The 19416-nt window shown below is 38.6% G+C and overlaps 1 protein-coding gene across 1 annotated transcript in view; it reads left to right on the plus strand.

The window, feature by feature from the left end:
• LOC103087464 (bifunctional heparan sulfate N-deacetylase/N-sulfotransferase 4) overlaps positions 1–19416 on the plus strand; it is a 281711-nt gene that overhangs the window by 242872 nt on the left and 19423 nt on the right. The window contains exons 8-9 of the mRNA XM_007454855.1: positions 7221–7317; positions 11760–11883. Of these exons, the coding sequence (XP_007454917.1) occupies positions 7221–7317; positions 11760–11883 (221 nt within the window). The remainder of the gene's footprint in view (positions 1–7220; positions 7318–11759; positions 11884–19416) is intronic.

Below are 19416 nucleotides of genomic sequence, written 5' to 3' on the forward strand. Positions count from 1 at the left end.
TTTGACTTTCAACAGTGGCACTGAATAATTGATCAGTTTGCTCATCCACTTTGCTGAGCATAAAGAAACCATTTGAGCAAATGAACTGACCACCTACTCTGAGATTTGTTCTTTGTTGAGTTATATATGGGGAATAGGTAATGGAAACTGCTTTCCTATTGCTTAATATCTAAAATACAGTTGAAAAGCAAAATTCTTTGCAAATGAAGCAGTTAAATGATAATATGAGGAAAAAAAATTTTAAGTTCTAAAGTGATGGTGTGAGTAAATGGCAAGACCTAGCTTCTGGAACCACCATGAAGAACATCACTGGCAACTGTGAATGATTTTTTTGTGGATGTTTGAGAAGTAAAATATCTACACAGCTCATATTATGTTAATTTTTAAACATATATCAAAATCTGTCTATGCTTGTTACTAAATGTTTATGGTGCCTATCCCAAGGCAGTTAATTGATCCTTCAGTCCATAATTATCAAGCACGTCTTATGTATTAGATTGTAGCAATCAAGAAGAGAGAGGTCAGGCTTCCCTGGTGGTGCAGTGGTTAAGAATCTGCCTGCTAATGCAGGGGACATGGGTTTGAGCCCTGATCCAGGAGGATCCCACATGCCATGGAGCAACTGAGCCGGTGCACCACAACTACTGAACCTGCTCTCTAGAGCCCGCGAGCCACAACTACTGAGCCCATGTGCCACAACTACTGAAGCCCACATGTCTAGAGCCCGTGCTCCACAACAAGAGAAGCCACAACAATGAGAATCCCAATTGCTGCAACTAGAGAAAGCCCATGAGCAGCAATGAAGACCCAAAGCAGCCAAAAATAAATAAATAAATAAATAAATAAATAAATAAAATCTATTTTAAAAAAAGACAAGAGGTCTTCTCTTCAGAGCACTTACATTCTAGTTGAATATAATTATTATAGATACAACTATACTATTAGTTTTCATATTATATACTATTACTAGAAACATATCCTTGAATAAAATAATTTCAGGTACTGAAATGCAGTGAAGAAAATACAGCAGGAAGCTGTTACAGAGAGACAGGAACGAAAGGAAGTGCTCTGGCTCCGCTCATCAGGGAAGACATCTCATGTGGGGTGATATTTGAATTGAGCCCTGAAGGATGACAAGTGCTAAAACAATGAATTGGAGAGTTGCAGTAGCCATATAGCAAGAATGTCCAGAAATAAATTGAATTAGGATTATATAGGAGTCTTTGGGTCATCTGGTAAGACAGCCCATAGCTTCTGGTTTGCCTGAAGAAACTCCAAGCCATTTCCTTATCGGGTATCCCAGAAGTCCAGCCATCTGGCTGTGAGGAGGGGCACCTTAGGTGCTGGTGCTTCTGACAAGCACCAGGAAGTCAGCTCTCATCATGGCTGTCTGCAAGAAACCAGTCCATCAGCAAAAGTAATCTCTTCCTGCTGCTCCAATTGCCTAACTAATCTAGGCAAAGGAAAGAAAAAAGTTAATGTGGGATTACAGAATGAGCATTTTCTTTTACAGAGCACGATTTAATCATTTTAAATATATTAACTCATTTAATATGTATATTTTTTGTTTGTTTGTTTGTTTTCTTTATTTTTTTGCGGTACGCGGGCCTCTCGCTGTTGTGGCCTCTACCGTTGCGGGGCACAGGCTCCGGACGCTCAGGCTCAGCGGCCATGGCTCACGGGCCCAGCCGCTCCGCGGCATGTCGGATCTTCCCAGACCCGGGCACGAACCCGTGTCCCCTGCATCGGCAGGCGGACTCTCAACCACTGCGCCACCAGGGAAGCCCCTCATTTAATATATTTATGCAATATATTTATATTTATGCATATATATACCTATATGCAAGGTAGATAATATCAATCATTATTTTTTATTATAGGAATCTGAGGTCCAGAGAATTTAGGACAATTCCTTAAGACACAGACAGTCTCCCTCCTGAGCTCACACTCTTAACAACTGGGCTATGCTGCCCTTCCAAAATAAATAGGAAAGGTTTATGGTGGATATTAGCTTCAGCAAGAAGAACTGGCAAGATTTTGACTCTGTATTGTGGGGGGAAAAAAGAGCATTGCACAGAAAGATAAATAATTCAAAGATTCAGGTGCAGGTATATCTATAGTAGGGAATACAGTAGAATGAAGATTTAGGTTGGTGTTGGCAGTTGTTAATTCACAGCAGTGCTACTCAGTGTGGTCCATGAACAGGCTTGAATTATTTGTTGCTGATTCGCCATGAGACAAGAAGTTTGTGCCAACATATAAACAACCTATACCACTAAGCAGCTGGTTGCATCATCCAGAATCTTCTTTTTTTCCTGTAACAGGATGTTCTTGTTGAAGCATGAAGTGCAGTAATTCACATTCTGACACAAGTTTTTTTTTTTACCTTCTCGCAAAGTGCTTTGAAACACATTGAGTGAGAATATAGGCAATGTTGCTATAATGATGACATTCCAAAACTACAGTGGCTAAATAAAGTAGAAATGTATTTCTCCGTCATACAACTCTCTAAAAATGGGCAAGCAGTCTACGAGAGTTAGACAGCTCTGTTCCACATGATTATCCACGGCCCCAGGTTGGCAGGTGTTCAACATATGTATGGCTTCCACCTCTGAGTCCAAGGCACATGCTGCAATTGTAGCCATTTTACAGCTGGCAGTAAGTAGGAAAGGAAAAATCTAGGGAGAGCAAGTTTATCCTTAGGAAGATACTTTACGTCCTTTTGGCTCACTTTCCTTAAACTGAAATGATTCATAGGAAGAAAGCTAAATTCAAGAGACACTGTGAAATATAGTCTGTAGCTGAGAACCCAGAGACTGAACAAGAGGATGCTCTGTTACTGAAGGAAGAAAAGGAGACAAGATAGTTTAGCCTTCTGTGCTCTAGTGAAAGTTACGTTTAGACAGTTAAGCTGAAGCTAGACCACAGAGGATTGGCGATTGAACGCTGAATAAAAGACTGCAGAAAACAGAGACACCAGTAAAAATAAAATAAAATAAAATTTTTATGTAAAATAAGAAATGTTGAGTTTATTGGCTTGTAATTAACTCCTTTTATCACAGTTGCTATAGATGAATTCATCAAGAAATCAAAGATCTATAGCCTAACCTTTTGCAAGGCGAATTCTCACACAATGCATACATAACTGGTCTCTCTACATTGCACTCTGTTCTTCCAACGGAAGATGGTAATGGAAAGTGCACTGGGATCAATTCTGAGATAGGGCTCTGGTTCAATGATTTATTGAGAAAGCGCTTTCAGGAAAAGCTTATGAGGGAAAATGTAGAACAGGAAAAAGCAGAGCGTGGATGTGGTCTTAGGAAAAGTCTGGATCCTTGACTGGATCTGCAGGGAGAGAGCTAATTACACAAGTTGTCTCACCTTGAAGCAAGCTGGTCAGGCTTTTACCCCCCTGTATCAGTCAGTCCCTGGACACTGGCCACCTCTGGAGTGTCGGGAGGGGATGCACGACTTCCTGTCAGGTAGCTCCTATTGGCCAAGGGCAATACTCAATCTCCCCAGCTGGGGGCGGAAGTGGGGTGGGAATGGGGATAAGGTGTTGCGTTGGCCAGAGATAGTGTTTTTCCTTCAGTGGAGGAAAAAGCACTCAGTCCGGCACACACCCCTGTCCATACCTTGTACCACATAGCTATACTTGCTTCTCACATTGCACTGATTCACCCAGGAACAATTTTTCCACAATTGTGAGCATTATTCCTGGGGAAACCTATAAAAGGAAGGTCATTAGGAGAAACTGCAACCTTGTTGCTGCAGTTGGCTCCAAAGCTGAAACCAGTGCACAGTTTCTCCCACCTCTATCCCCTATTCTGGATTTCCCCCACCTGGGGTTAGCACTTCTGCTGGTCTAGATGGCTGGCCTTGTGGGTCAGGTACAGTCTCAGGACCAACTGCAGTAGCAACAGTTCTAGTTTGTCTCACTAATTCTTTTCTTGTAAATTTCCCTAGGAATTATGACAGAGGAAGGCTGTGCCTGGATAAAGATAACTTAATTTGTGAAGCAAGGAGTGCACTGTGGTAGACTCTGATCTGGTGCCCAGCCCAACCCTAATCAGGCTGTGTTGTCTCTGCTTTCTCAATTATTAAAATTGGGCACGGAAGGATCAACAAGTAACCTAGTGAATTATTTGAGTGCCAAAGATATTTCTCCCTGTACAACAGCTGTTCTACATCTCATGATGATCAGAGTCAATTGTCCCTATCAGGATGGTAACTCATTTCCATGCCTGATGGTCTACTGGCACAAGAAAGCCAAAGTGAATGGGTACAAGCTGCAACTTTTAGTGTGGTGATCCACACTAAAGCATCTCTCCTCTGGGAACCAGAACTCCTAGACCAATAGACCTTAAAGTTGTGGAGATGGAAAGCACAAATTCTCTAATTAAGCCATTAGAAATGATGGTGGATGGGTCCACTCCTACATCTACTCCTTAATTCCTAGACACAGCTCCACTACCTTTTGGAGACACAGCACCAACCGATAGCTTTTGATTTAAGAAGTACAATGTATCTCCAAGCTGGTACTTCAACTGTATCTTTCATGCGGTCTTTCACCACTCTATCAGGCCAGCAGCTCTGGATAGTGAGGCATGATAGGACCAGTGACTCCCATGGGCATAAGCCTACTATCACACTTCACTTTGTCAAGAGCGGTCCCTTTACCTGAAGCAATAGTATGTGAGATACCATGTCAATGAGTCAGACACTCCATGAGGCCTTGCATAGTGATGATGGCTAAGGCTATGTAAGCAGAGAAGGTAAATTCATACTCTGAATATGTGTCAGATGAGATCAGGATGAGTCACTGCCCTTTTAAGGATGGAAGTGTCCAACATAATCAGCTTTCTACTAAGTGGTAGGAGAGTGCTATTTCTGGGACTTAGAACTGGACTCTGTTACTGACAGGTCAGGTATTCAGCAGCAGCTGTAACTAAAGCAGACTTGGGGGAAGGAAGCCCAGGAATGGCTTCCATCTTGCTACCACAGCTTCTCCATTCACAAGCCCATTTCTTCAGCACTGGGTTGGCTGAGAACAGAGGTTACATGACATGTGGGAACGCTGGGAACTGGCTAAATCATCTGACTGCTTGGTTGTTCAGCACTTCTACATTGGATACTCTCTGGTGTACATCAATGGGCAATACAAAGATTATCACACGTTTTGGTCACTATCACAGGTCCATCCACCTGCCTCTTCCCTAGAACTTAGTAGCCCTAATATTCCTGTCTTGCTCCTTTAAGTTCCTTGGCTAACCCATTCATCACTGCTTATTAGTCCGCTATACCCTTACCTTGGGCTACTAGTCTATTTGAAAAAATGTGGATGGCCAGAGACACTGTCCAGAACTCTGCCAATTGGACACTTTCCCTTAACCATTTGTTTTTAGGAACCTCCCTGAATGGGCCTGTAGGGCAGCTGCCGTCCACTTTAGGCTTCTACCAATATATGGGTCAACCTATCTACAAACCAAGCTAGGGTTTCCCCCTCTTCATCAGCAGGTTATAGAGGACCTTCCATGAAACTATAAGAATGAGCTGATATAGAGGCATGAGTGGAACAGTGATAGGTGACATGGGGTCTGGGCACTTGTTTATAAAGTTAACTTATAGCTTTTGTATCTTCTTGAAATCAGTTCTGGAGGTACCACCCCATCTTACAATGAATTGCTACTGGGTACACTTGAACTTATGACTTGCTTGGTCTGTCAATACCAATTAATGGCCACATGATCACTTTGAAAATCCATGACAAGTATTATCTCTTCCAGGGCCCAGCAGCACCTTGCTGCAGAACCTTAGGGGAGTACACTGTGATTCTCTTGTGGGACTTGACCAAAACTCTCTTTGGTGTCATTTTATACCACAGATGCCATGGTACCATGGGTCTGGCAGGATGTATGGGCCAAGTGGGAGGGCTGCTTGGACCTCAGTCTTACCTCTTATAGAGCTCTTTCTTTTTCTGGGTTCCACTCAAAATTAGCAGGTTTCTGCATCATCCAGTCGGTGACTCAGAGCAATATTTCCTAGGGCAAAAAAGAATGCTGCGTCCAAAACCCAAAGAAGCCCATCCAGCACTGTGCTTCTATCTCAGTAGTAGGAGTTGCAAAGTACAATAACACAGCCTTTACCTTGGAGGGCATGTCCCAGCATGCTCCAGACCACTTGGCTTTGAAAACCCAGCAAAGGTAATAGGCCCCTGGCATGATATTAGAGAAGATATGGCTAAAAAACTGATTAAAGTATATAAATGTGAACCATAAATGATTATTCATCTTATGCTATTTTTAATATTTGAATAATAAATGTAAAATTATAATTGTTTTAATGGTCAACATATTTTTAGAAAGAATTTTATTTGTAAAAATGATTTTTGAATATAATTATTAATTTGATTACCAATATAATAAAACCAATTTGTCAGTCAACATATATTTCAAAAATTGTATCACTTTCATTTAAGGGCTCTTTTAATTCTCAGAAGTGTCATGAATTGGATGATAAATCTGGTCACTTGAATGGAATGGAATGGAGAGCAGCACAGGAGAAAGTTGAGATGGGGATAAAATTGGACAGATGGCTATGTTAGGTCTGGCATTTCCTCACCATATCTATACAACAGTGACACATATTCAATTTAAAATATTGGTCTAGAGCTCAGGAGGGAAGTAGGGGCTAGAAATAATGATCTGCATGGTATCTGCTTGCGGGGTAGGGCCAAAGTAAGAGATTATCTGGATCAGCAGAGAACAGCACATAGTGTGAAAAGTAAAGGAAAAGTTGGCCAAGTCTGGAGTTGAAGGATGGCTTTCAAGCCACTGGGGAAAAAAAAATAGGAATGATTAGGGCAGAGCACAGAAAACTGAGAAACTACGTTTAAACCAGGTAGAGACAAGTTAAGGCTCAGGTTAAGACAAGTTAAGGCTCAGAAGTAAAACATGAATTCAGGGACAGAGTGGAATCTCAGCAGTTAGAACCTAGCCAAGGCTCAGAAGGATGATGGCAGGAGCGACTTGATGCTGAGTTCTCACCTTGAAGGAAAGGAAGGTGCCAATTTAGAAACCAAAGAACCAGAACCAGAACAAGGTCTAACTCCTAGTTCTAGGGTATCAGGCAAGAAGTTGATCCTGTCTTTTGAACAATTTTTATGGAACAGAGCTAGGCATTCATTACACAGTAAGAATCATTATTCTTCCTTCTTGCAGAATCCATGTGATGATAAAAGACACAAAGACATCTGGTCCAGAGAGAAAACTTGTGACCACTTACCAAAATTCCTTGTAATTGGGCCACAAAAAACAGGTAAGAACAGCCAACTGTGCTGTTTACATTCTTTTTTTTTTTTTTTTTTTTTGTCATGAAACACATGGTCATATGGTATTTGATTGTTTGGCTTTGTGAAATATTTAGACAGCCATGCAAGTTCATTATTTGAATTGTTCTTCATCCCTGTGTATCATCTTTATGCCATAATCCTCAAAGAGATCCTAAAGTTGCTCATTTAATTAGACTTATGGGCTAAATTTTTATCTATCAATTTTAAAACTGTTCAACAGACATCACATTTTTGACAACTTGGAGCTTATATGTCATAGTTGTGATATCTGATTTTTAATTTCTACTTTTTGTGGCTTTGCCTAATTAACTCCTGAATTAAGTTATAAAAAAGGGCTTTGGCTTGATTCAAATTATTTTACACTGCATATCAACCTTGAACTGATTTTTTTTTCAGAACCACTGTCATTATTGCCTTCAGATATTCTACCTGTGTGGTTTGTTTGTTTTCCAAATAATCATTATGTATGAATATGGTTTAGACTTATTTTCTGATACACCTATGGCTCATCAGGCATTTTTTTTCCCTTGATATTTTCTCATGTGCTGAAGGACAAGTGTATAAGAATGTAGTAAAAGAGAGTGAAAGTATTTCACCAATGAGATGACACTTTCAATTAGAATATTTTATACTTTCTTCAGCATGCGAGAGCTTTATATATACTTTGCTCATGTCCTGATTAATTAAACTTTTTATTGAGTTGCTGTATTTTGAATTCACAACTTTGACTAGAAGCACTTTCATCAGTGAGTACACAAACCATAACACAAAACAAACAGTCACAATAAGTAAGACTGGCCAAGATGAAGATATTTATAATACAAGCATGTAGACCATTTTAAAGGTTGTGGGCAAAATTTCCAGACTATTAGATATTTGTTGTTGAAATCTTTTCTTCCTCCATGAATATAACTTGTATTAAAATAGTAAGTTACATGTGCAGGGAGGGAAAAAAAGCAGCACATATTTTCAGATATACCACTTCTGTTGTTGTTATTGTTTAAAATGTGCATTAATTTTCTACCAACTCCCTCACAGCAGTTCTAACACTGGAATGACTACTAAAGAAACAAAACATTCCTATGTTGTAAAATCATGCTAAAAATTTAAGTCATATCTTCTATCATTTGTCATTGAATAGTACTGCTTCTTAGATCTGCTAGAACACTACAAGTTAGTAAGAAAAGATCTAGTTTTCTTCTTTGCTGTTTGTATTTACAGACAATAACTTATACCTTTAGATTTTAATATTTGACCTACCAGTGTGGAAATGATAAAGCTTTTAGCTGGTTTTGGTCTTCCCAAGAAAAACAAACAAGTTAAAGAAATTGGATGATAATATTTTATATGCTATGAAAATGCTATCTTAGTGTGAAAATGATTGTGATAATTCTTAAAATCCATTCAGTCATAGAAGTCTGAAGTCTTCATTTGTTCTCCTATTGCTTCTGTTGGCAAAACTCCCTGTCAGAGGCTGTAAATTCCCTGGAGGATGGGCACAGATAAATGCTAAGAACCTGGCCTTTAATGTAAAGTTGGTTTTAAATAACTTAAACCTGACCCCATGCATCCCTTGCAATAAACATGAGATGTAAAAGTGGTCCTCAAACCCCTATTTGCTCAGTTGTTCTGAGGTGAGAATGGAAAGATGAAATATCCCACCTCATTGCTGAATCCTGGAAAAAATTTCTATCAACTAAAAGTGGGGCAGTGAATGGGGATTGACAGGGAGCGGGGTAGGCCTGGGTTTAAGGCACTCAAAGTTGACACCGTAGTCCTACTAGAATCCTGTGGACACATGGGCATTCTTCATGATTCTGGGTCATGTGATTTTGATATCACTAGGGTAGGAGAGGATTTCCAAAAGGGTTAAATTTAGCACAATAATTCTGAAAGCATAATTCATTGGCCTTAAATCTTCTAGAAGATCAGATTTCCCATTGTCAATATTGATTTCTCACAATTTGACTGACTTACCCTGGTACATTTACTCTGGTAAAACTAAAAAGAAGTTGATTATACATAAAATAGAACAAAGTTTCTCTTAGAGCATTACAATGTGTGAGAAACTTCCTCTATAAAATATTTATATCAAAGACAGTGGATAAAAATGAATGTCAGGGCTTCCCTGGTGGCGCAGTGCTTGAGAGTCCGCCTGCCGATGCAGGAGACGCGGGTTCGTGCCCCGTTTCGGGAAGATCCCACATGCCGTGGAGCGGCTGGGCCCGTGAGCCATGGCCGCTGAGCCTGCGCGTCCGGAGCCTGTGCTCCGCAAATGGGAGAGGCCACAGCAGTGAGAGGCCCGCATAACGCAAGAAAAAAAAAAAAAAAAAAATGTCAAGGATAGATGAAAGCACAGGCAATAATAAAGTAAATATACATTTTGAGGCCATGGACCCAGATTTTATGGCTGATCATATGAACATCAAGCCATGTGTCTACTGTCCCTGGCTGAAACTGCTTTCTCCTTCCTTCCTCTCAGAGGCCTCCTGACATCCCTCCTGCTTCTGGCAGCGTGAAGGTGTATGGCTCAGAGCATAAAGGCTTTGACTTTCTGTAGCCCAGGGGAGCTCTGGGTGCAATTCTGTGACCATCAGGGTGGCTAAACATTTGTACATGCTACCAAATGAGGTTATAGAGTATTCATTTTAAAATATTCAGCAATAATTCAAAAATATCCCTATATCTTTGCTGTGGATCCATCCAATCTCAACATCTCAGGGATGTTAACCTATTAATATTTTCAGCTCTCGTGTGTCTCAAAAATCTCCCTCTCTGTCTCTCTCTGTCTCTGTCTTTCTCTGTCTCTCTCACACAAACACAAGCTTCTTTCTCATCATCAATTAAATATTTTTATGTAGGCCCCATTCTGAAAAGTATTTAGAAAGAAACCTTCTGGATTCCCTGTTCCCTTCCAGCTGCTATTCTATACTACTCCACCTCTAATCGATTTCCTCTCCCTGGAAGATTTTTGTTCCTCCTCTCACATTTTCTCCTTGTTGAACTCCTTTTATTTTCAGGAGAAAATCAGATCAGTTCTTCAGGACTGCTATTGCCCCCCATAACTTTCATGTCTAAATGTTTCAGTGTGTTTGAGATAGTTCTTCTGTCTAATTTAGTTCTTAACCAGTTCTGACTCCTTTAATATTTTTTGTTACTTTTATATAATTTGATTCCATATTTGTTCCTTTTAAACGTGTTTTTCAATTAGTAATTAAATCTCCTTAGGGCATTTATTAATTTTTGTCCTCACATTTCACTAGGAGCCACCCATTCTGGATTTCTTAGGTCCCCCGAGATCTGTTGTTACTTTCCTTTACATACACAATTCTCTGATGATCTTCTCTGCTTCCAGATCCCCAGCTACTATCATTTTTGTTATGCCAGCCCTCTTGCATAGTTCATTCCAAGCTCTCCTAGGGCTGGGAAATCCAACAAAATCTCCTGGGTGCAACACGTTACAAAAAAAATAAACTTTTCCATGAAGGAAGTTTTGATTTATGAGAGCCAGTCCCTTCATGACCTTTCCTGCTGTGGTCCTCAGTTTCTGGCCTGACTCAGGTTTAGAGGTGACATTTGTGCCTTCTGTGATATGTACACTCAGTGGGTTCTTTCAGCCAGTCTGTTTAGCCTAGTGTCTCAGCTATCAGACTTGATTGTCCCATCTTGTCAGGGTAGAACATTTAACTGGCCGCCTTCCAGAATCCTGCACTCCTCTTTCAGCCTTACTGGAAACATGTTTTTAAGGTACAACCTTAAAAAATGCTTCCTCCTGGAAGTCTTCACTGACTTCCCAAGTATAAATCACCCATTTTCTCAGGTATTAGAAAAACACTCTGCTCTTATCATGGAACCTCCCTCACTACGCTGCAATTACCTGTTTACTTGACTCAAGTCCACAGATACACTTTAAGTCTATCGAGGCCAGCAAATGTATTTTTCTTATCAAGATTTATCATCAATCATTACTACAGCAACTTGTACAGAGTTGCACAGGTCAACATCTTTTGAATAGTTTGATTTAATTTAATTGATCTGAATATAATATTAATTGAGGTTCAGGTATTGTGCTCGATGTCTTTGATACTTTTGCCACTCATCCGACTACAGGAGGGAAACAGAACCACCTGATTTCTGAAGTTCTCCCCTAGCTGTATTATCTACCAGTCTGCTTGACTTTGACTGTGTCCTCATATTAAATGAAGTGTTTAGGTCAATAGAATCATGAAGACTAATATAAGAACACAAATCATTGCCACATGAAATGCACTCAACTGATTTTAAGGAAATCATTTTGATACTGGAATGATTTGGTCTTTTGCATATTACCTTTTGAGCAAAAATTTTGTTACAATATATGTCTCTTCTTTTATTGCTGTATAACCTGTTGCCTCCTGTTTTGTAATAGGAACAACAGCACTTTATTTATTTCTTCTTATGCACCCTTCCATCATCAGCAATCTCCCCAGCCCCAAAACATTTGAAGAAGTCCAATTCTTTAACGGCAACAACTACCACAAGGGAATTGACTGGTAAGAAAAATAACCAAAAGTAAAGTCCATTATTAACACATGCTTGTTCACAGCTGAGCAATTATAGATGTATGCATGGCATCTACATAATTACAGAATAAATGTATGTTCAATTCTACCATAGTGAATTAGAAATTAATTTATAATGATATATTTAATCATTGTTGCCTATAATTTGATTTGGACAGTGCAATAATGATAATATTTTTCTGGTAAATTAATATGATTGAATAAAGAGGATTATGGAATATTTTTCATCAGCATTATTCATATGGATATTTAAAATTCTCCTTATATTATTATTTTACTGTGCCTAGAATTTTTTTTTAACTAAATACATAATTTGTCTTCACAATGACTCTTGAGAAAACAAATAAATCAGTAGGTTGTTTTATTTTATAGTCCGTGACATGTATCTTCATTAATCACATCGACTGTAAATGTTGTATTATAATATAAGCTGATATTTGTCATGCCAATAACAGAGCGTTTCCAAAATCATATTACTGCTAGTCACACATGTGCATAAGAGGAAAATTACTTTGTATTTGATAAGTTATGATAATTTCAAAATCACAATATTTTTCCTAAACTGAAATAGAATAAACCTGGTATTGTAACTGATGTTCACTCTGGGGAATTTTTCTAGCTCTATCCCAATTTTCTAAGGAAAATATGGCCCTGATTTCCAAATCCCCCCCTGAGGAAAGTTCCCCTCAATGCATACCTCTATTGCATGTAACCTTATGTCAACATTACACGTGAATATGTCCTCATAAAAGGCTCATTCTTTTAAGATGCAGCTAGGAGAGGGGGGCAAGGGCGATGTCAGTGAGCAGATTTGACTTCCCATCTTGAGTAGAGCCGTGTCCACTCTGCACCTAGGACATCACTATTCTACCTTACTTTAAAAAGACTAAATGAATTTTGAAATTGCATGCAAGTTACTGAAAGCAGAGCAGCAATTTTATCTGTGAGCTCAAATGGAACACAAATTGTTAAGCAGGAATATAAATGAGACTTTTCACCACTTCACATTTGGGAAATATAATAACAAATGTCAAAGAGGAAAATAAGTGTCATATGAATTCTTCATTGCTCTTATTATTTATTTCTAGAACATTTGAGGGTTAGAGAAGTGATGAGCTGTAAAGAGGGTTACACACATAATTAACACCTTGCACTGAATTAACTTCTGAACATATTGATTCCATAATCTACACACAGAGGAATGTTCCCACAGCATATGGAAGAGTGAACCTGCTGAGGCACCACAGAATCAACTGGCAGGAAATATCTCCTTAATTACTCTGGATAGACTATAATGTGTTCACATTGCTACACATACTACAAATCATGCAAAGTTAAAAAGGAGGAAAGCAACTATGCCCTAATCAGTTTAGTATTTTATAGCTGTTCTGAGATTTTCCTCTTTTGTGCACTTTAATCTCAATTTAAGAATTTTGCATTCAAGTTTGCAAACATAAATTTGCTATTTTTTATCGAGAGAACACATTTTATTCTCAGGAATTTTAAACATATCATAAAAGTTTAATATATACAAATCAAGATAAGAATAATTCCTTAATTACATCTAGTATGGATGACACAGGGAAGAATATATTTTGAGAGACCAACTGTGAAAGGAGAATGTTATATAAATTTTCCACAAAGGTGTAAATAGTTTAGCAGTCTATCCTGTGAGGTACTTGAAAAATTCTGTTGTTTTTTTTTTCAAGTTAGAAATAATTTATTTTGTATAGTTTCCCTATTACAAAAAATTTATACAATTTTTAAAGGTTACTTTCCTTTTATGGTTATTACGAAATATTGACTATATTCCCCGTGTTGTACGATACATCCTTGAGCCTATCTTACACACAATAGTTTGTACCTCCCACTTTCCCACCCCTATATTGCCCATCTCCCCCTGCCACTAGTAACCACTAGTTTCTTCTCCATATCTGTAAGTCTCCTTCTTTGTTGTTATATTCATTAGTTTGTTGTACTTTTTAGATTCCACATGTAAGTGTATCATACAGTATTTGTCCTTTTCTGACTTATTTCACTTAGCATAATGCCCTCCAGGTCCATCTATGTTGCTGCAAATGGCAAACCTTTGTTCTTTTTTACAGCTGAATAGTATTACATTGCATATTCATACCACATCTTCTTTATCCATTCATCTGTTGATGGACATATAGGTTGCTTCCATATCTCAGCAATTGTAAATAACATGTTATGGACATTGGGGTGCATGTAACTTTTTTTTTTTTGTGGTACGTGGGCCTCTCACTGTTGTGGCCTCTCCCATTGCGGAGCACTGGCTCCAGACGCACAGGCTCAGCGGCCATGGCTCACAGGCCCAGCTGCTCCATGGCACGTGGGATCTTCCAGGACGGGGTCACGAACCCGTGTCCCCTGCATCGGCAGGCGGACTTTCAACCACTGCGCCACCAGGGAAGCCCCTCATTGTAGTTTTGATTTGCAATTCTCTAATGATTAGTGATGTTGAGCATCCTTTCATGTGTTTGTTGGCAGTCTGTATATCTTCTTTGCAGAAATGTCTATTTAGGTCTTCTGCCCATTTTTGGATTGGGATGTTGGGTTTTTTTTTGATATTGAGCTGATGACCTGCTTGTATATTTTGGAGATTAATCCTTTGTCAGTTGCTTTGTTTGCAAATGTTTTCTCCCATTCTGAGGGTTGTCTTTTGGTCTTGTTTATGGTTTCCTTTGCTGTGCAAAAGTTTTAAGTTTCACTAGGTCCCATTTGTTTATTTTTGTTTTTGTTTCTCTAGGAGGTGGGTCAAAAAGGATCTTGCTGTGGTTTATGTCATAGAGTGTTCTGCCTATGTTTTCCTCTAAGAGTTTTATAGTTTCTGGCCTTACATTTAGGTCTTCAATCCATTTTGAGTTTATTTTTGTGTATGGTGTTAGGGAGTGTTCTAATTTCATACTTTTACATGTAGCTGTCCAGTTTTCCCAGCACCACTTATTGAAGAGGCTGTCTTTTCTCCATTGTATATTCTCGCCTCCTTTATTAGAAATAAGGTGACCATATGTGCGTGGGTTTATCTCAGGGCTTCCTATCCTGTTCCATTGATCTATATTTCTGGTTTTGTGCCAGTACCATACTGTCATGATTACTGTAGCTTTGTGGTATAGTTTGAAGTCAGGGAGCCTGATTACTCCAACTCTGTTTTTCTTTCTCAATATTGCTTTGGCTTTCGGGGTCTTTTGTGTTTCCATACAAATTGTGAAATGTTTTGTTCTAATTCTGTGAAGAATGCCATTGGTAGTTTGATAGGGATTGCATTGAATCTGTAGATTGCTTTGGGTAGTAGTCATTTTCACAATTCTTCCAATCCAAGAACATGGTATATTTCTCCATCTGTTTGTATCATCTTTAATTTCTTTCATCAGTGTCTTACAGTTTTCTGCTTACAGGTCCTTTGTCTCCTTAGGTAGGTTTATTCCTAGGTATTTTATTCTTTTTGTTGCAATGGTAAATGGGAGGGTTTTCTTAATTTCTCTTTCAGATTTTTCATCATTAGTGTATAGGAATGCAAGAGATTTCTGTGCATTAATTTTGTATCCTGCTACTTTACCAAATTCATTGATTAGCTCTAGTAGTTTTCTGATAGCATCTTTTGGATTCTATATACATAGTATCATGTCATCTGCAAACAGTGATAGTTTTACTTCTTCTTTTCTGATTTGGATTCCTTTTATTTCTTTTTCATCTCTGAGTGCTGTGGCTACTACTTCCAAAACTATGTTGAATAATAGTGGTGAGAGTGGGCAACCTTGTCTTGTTCCTGATCTTAATGGAAATGGTTTCAGTTTTTCACCATTGAGAATGATGTTGGCAGTGGGTTTGTCATATGTTGCCTTGATTATGTTGAGGTAAGTTCCCTCAATGCCTACTTTCTGGGGAGTTTTTTATCAAATAGGTGTTGAATATTTTGAAAGCTTTCTCTGCATCTATTGAGATGATCATACGGTTTTTCTCCTTCAATTTGTTAATATGGTTTATGACATTGATTGCTTTGCGTGTATTGAAGAATCCTCCCATTCCTGGGATAAATCCCACTTGATCATGGTGTATGATCCTTTTAATGTGCTGTTGGATTCTGTTTGCTAGTATTTTGTTGAGGATTTTTGCATCTATGTTCATCAGTGATATTGGCCTGTAGTTTTCTTTTTTTCTGACATCTTTGTCTGCTTTTGGTATCAGGGTGATGGTGGCCTTGTAGAATGAGTTTTGGAGTGTTCCTCCCTCTGCTATATTTTGGAAGAGTTTGAGAAAGATAGGTGTTAGCTATTCTCTATGTTTGATAGAATTCACCTGTGAAGCCATCTGGTCCTGGACTTTTGTCTGCTGGAAGATTTTTAATCACAGTTTCAATTTCAGTGCTTGTGATTGGTCTGTTTATATTTTCTATTTCTTCCTGGTTCAGTTTCGGAAGGTTGTGCTTTTCTAAGAATTTGTCCATTTCTTCATGGTTGTCCATTTTATTGGTATATAGTTGCTTGTAGTAATCTCTCATGATCCTTTGTATTTCTGGAGTGTAAGTTGTTAATTTTCCTTTTTCATTTCTAATTCTATTGAGTTGAGTCTTCTCACTTTTTTTCTTAACGAGTCTGGCTAATGGTTTTTCAATTTTGTTTATCTTCTCAAAGAACCAGCTTTTAGTTTTATTGATCTTTGCTATCGTTTCCTTCATTTCTTTTTCATTTATTTCTGATCTGATATTTATGCTTTCTTTCCTTCTGCTAACTTTGGGGTTTTTTGTTCTTCTTTCTCTAATTGCTTTAGATGTAAGGTTAGGTTATTTATTTGAGATGTTTCTTGTTTCCTGAACTGGATTGTACGGCTATAAACTTCCCTCTTAGACCTGCTTTTGCTGCATCCCATAGGTTTTGAGTTGTTGTATTTCCATTGTCATTTGTTTCTAGGTATTTTTTTGATTTCCTCTTTGATTTCTTCAGTGATCTCTTGGTTATTGAGTAGTGTATTGTTTAGCCTCCATGTGTTTGTATTTTTTGCAGATTTTTCCTGTAATTGATATCTATTCTCATAACGTTGTGGTGGGAAAAGATACTTGATATGATTTCAATTTTCTTAAATTTACCAAGGCTTGACTTGTGACCCAACATATGATCTATCCTGGAGAATGTTCTATGTGCACTTAAGAAGAAAGTGTTTTGGGATGGAATGTCCTGTAAATATCAATTAAGTCCATCTTGTTTAATGTATCATTTAAAAGCTTGTGTTTCCTCATTTATTTTCATTTGGGATGATCTGTCCATTGGTGAAAGTGAGGTGTTAAAAGTCCCCTACATTTATTGTGTTACTGTCGATTTCACCTTTTATGGCTGTTGGCATTTGCCGTATGTATTGAGGTGCTCCTATGTTGGGTGCATAAATATTTACAATTATTATATCTTCTTCTTCAGTTGATCTCTTGATCATTATGTAGTGTCCTTCTTTGTCTCTTGTAATAGTTTTTATTTTAAAGTCTATTTTGTCTGATATGAGAATTGCTACTCCAGCTTTCTTTTGATTTCCATGGGCATGGAATATCTTTTTCCATCCCCTCACTTTCTGTCTGTAGTTGTCCCTACATCTGAAGTGGGTCTACTGTAGACAGCATATATACCAGTCTTGTTTTTGTATCCATTTAGCCAGTCTGTGTCTTTTGGTTGGAGCACTTAATCCATTCACTTTTAAGGTAGTTATCAGTATGTATGTACTTATTACCATTTTCTTAATTGTTTTGGGTCTGTTATTATAGGTCTTTTCCTTGTCTTGTGTTTCCTGCCTAGAGAAGTTCCTTCAGCATTTGTTGTAAAGCTGGTTTGGTGGTGCTGAATTCTCTTAACTTTTGCTTGTCTGTAAAGGTTTTAATTTCTCCATCAAGTCTGATTGAGATCCTTGCTGGATAGAGTAATCTTGATTGTAGGTTTTTCCCTTTCATCACTTTAAATATGTCCTGCCACTCCCTTCTGGCTTGCAGAGTTTCTGCTGAAAGATCAGCTGTTAACCTTATGGGGATTCCTTTTTTGTTATCTGTTGCTTTTCACTGTGGCTTTTCATATTTTTTCTTTGCCTTTAATTTTTGATAGTTTGATTAATGTGTGTCTTGGTGTGTTTCTCCTTGGATTTATCCTGTATGGGACTCTCTGTGCTTCCTAGACTTGACTGACTATTTCCTTTCCCATATTAGGGAAGTTTTCAACTATAATCTCTTCAAATATTTTCTCAGTCTCTTTTTTTTTCTCTTCTTCTTCTGGGACCCCTATAATTCGAATGTTGGTGTGTTTAATGTTGTTCCAGAAGTCTCTGAGACTGTCCTCAATTCTTTTCATTCTTTTTTCTTTATTCTGCTCTGAGGTAGTTATTTCCACTATTTTATCTTCCAGGTCACTTATCCATTCTTCTGCCTCAGTTATTCTGCTATTGATTCCTTCTAGAGAATTGTTAATTTCATTTATTGTGTTGTTCATCATTGTTTGTTTGCTCTTTATTTCTTCTAGTTCCTTCTAAACGTTTCTTTTATTTTCTCCATTCTATTTCCAAGATTTTGGATATCTTTACTATCATTACTCTGAATTCTTTTTCAGATATACTCTCTATTTCCTCTTCATTTGTTTGGTCTGGTGGGTTTTTATCTTGCTCCTTCATCTACTGTGTGTTTCTCTGTCTCCTCATTTTGCTTAACTTTCTGTGTTTGGGGTCTCCTTTTGCAGGCTGCATGTTCATAGTTCCTGTTGTTTTTGGTGTCTGCCCCCAGTTGGTAAGTTTGGTTCAGTGGTTTGTGTAGGCTTCCTGGTGGAGGGGACTAGTGCCTGTGTTCTGGTGGATGAGGCTGGATCTTGTCTTTCTAGTGGGGAGGACCACGTCTGGTGATGTGTTTTTCAGATGCACCTGGTGTGTCTGTGACCTTATTATGATTTTAGGCAGCTTCTCTGCTAATGGGTGGGGTTGTGTTCCTGTCTTGCTAGTTGTTTGGCATAGAGTGTCCAGTTCTGGAGCTTGCTGGTCATTGAGTGGAGCTGGTTCTTAGGGTTGAGATGGAGATCTCTGGGAAAGCTTTCACTGTTTGATATTACGTGGGGCCGGGAGGTCTCTGGTGGACCAATGTCCTGAACTCGGCTCTCCCACCTCAGTGGCTCAGTCCTGACACTCGGTCGGAGCACCAGGACCCTGTCAGCCACATGGCTGCTAGTGTTGGAGGGTCTCCGGCAGAGGCAGAGGTGGCTGTGGCTCACTGCGGGGACAAGGACACTGGCAGCAGAAGTTCTGGGAAGCACTCCTTGGCCTGAGCCCTCCCAGAGTCTGATAAATTCTTAACTAAGATATGAAGTAATTTAAAATATTTACTAGGCAATATGGTGTAATTTGCTATTTGCCAAGGGTTAACCTAATTTTTCTGGTTTCGGTTTTCGATAGCACAGAACATCAACCCAAATGTAAAGGATTTTCCCTCTGTTCTTTAACAACCTACCTATTTCATCTCACTCTTTC

This window comes from Lipotes vexillifer, unplaced genomic scaffold (assembly GCF_000442215.2).
Source record: "Lipotes vexillifer unplaced genomic scaffold, Lipotes_vexillifer_v1.1 scaffold577, whole genome shotgun sequence".
NCBI classification, from domain to species: domain Eukaryota; kingdom Metazoa; phylum Chordata; class Mammalia; order Artiodactyla; family Lipotidae; genus Lipotes; species Lipotes vexillifer.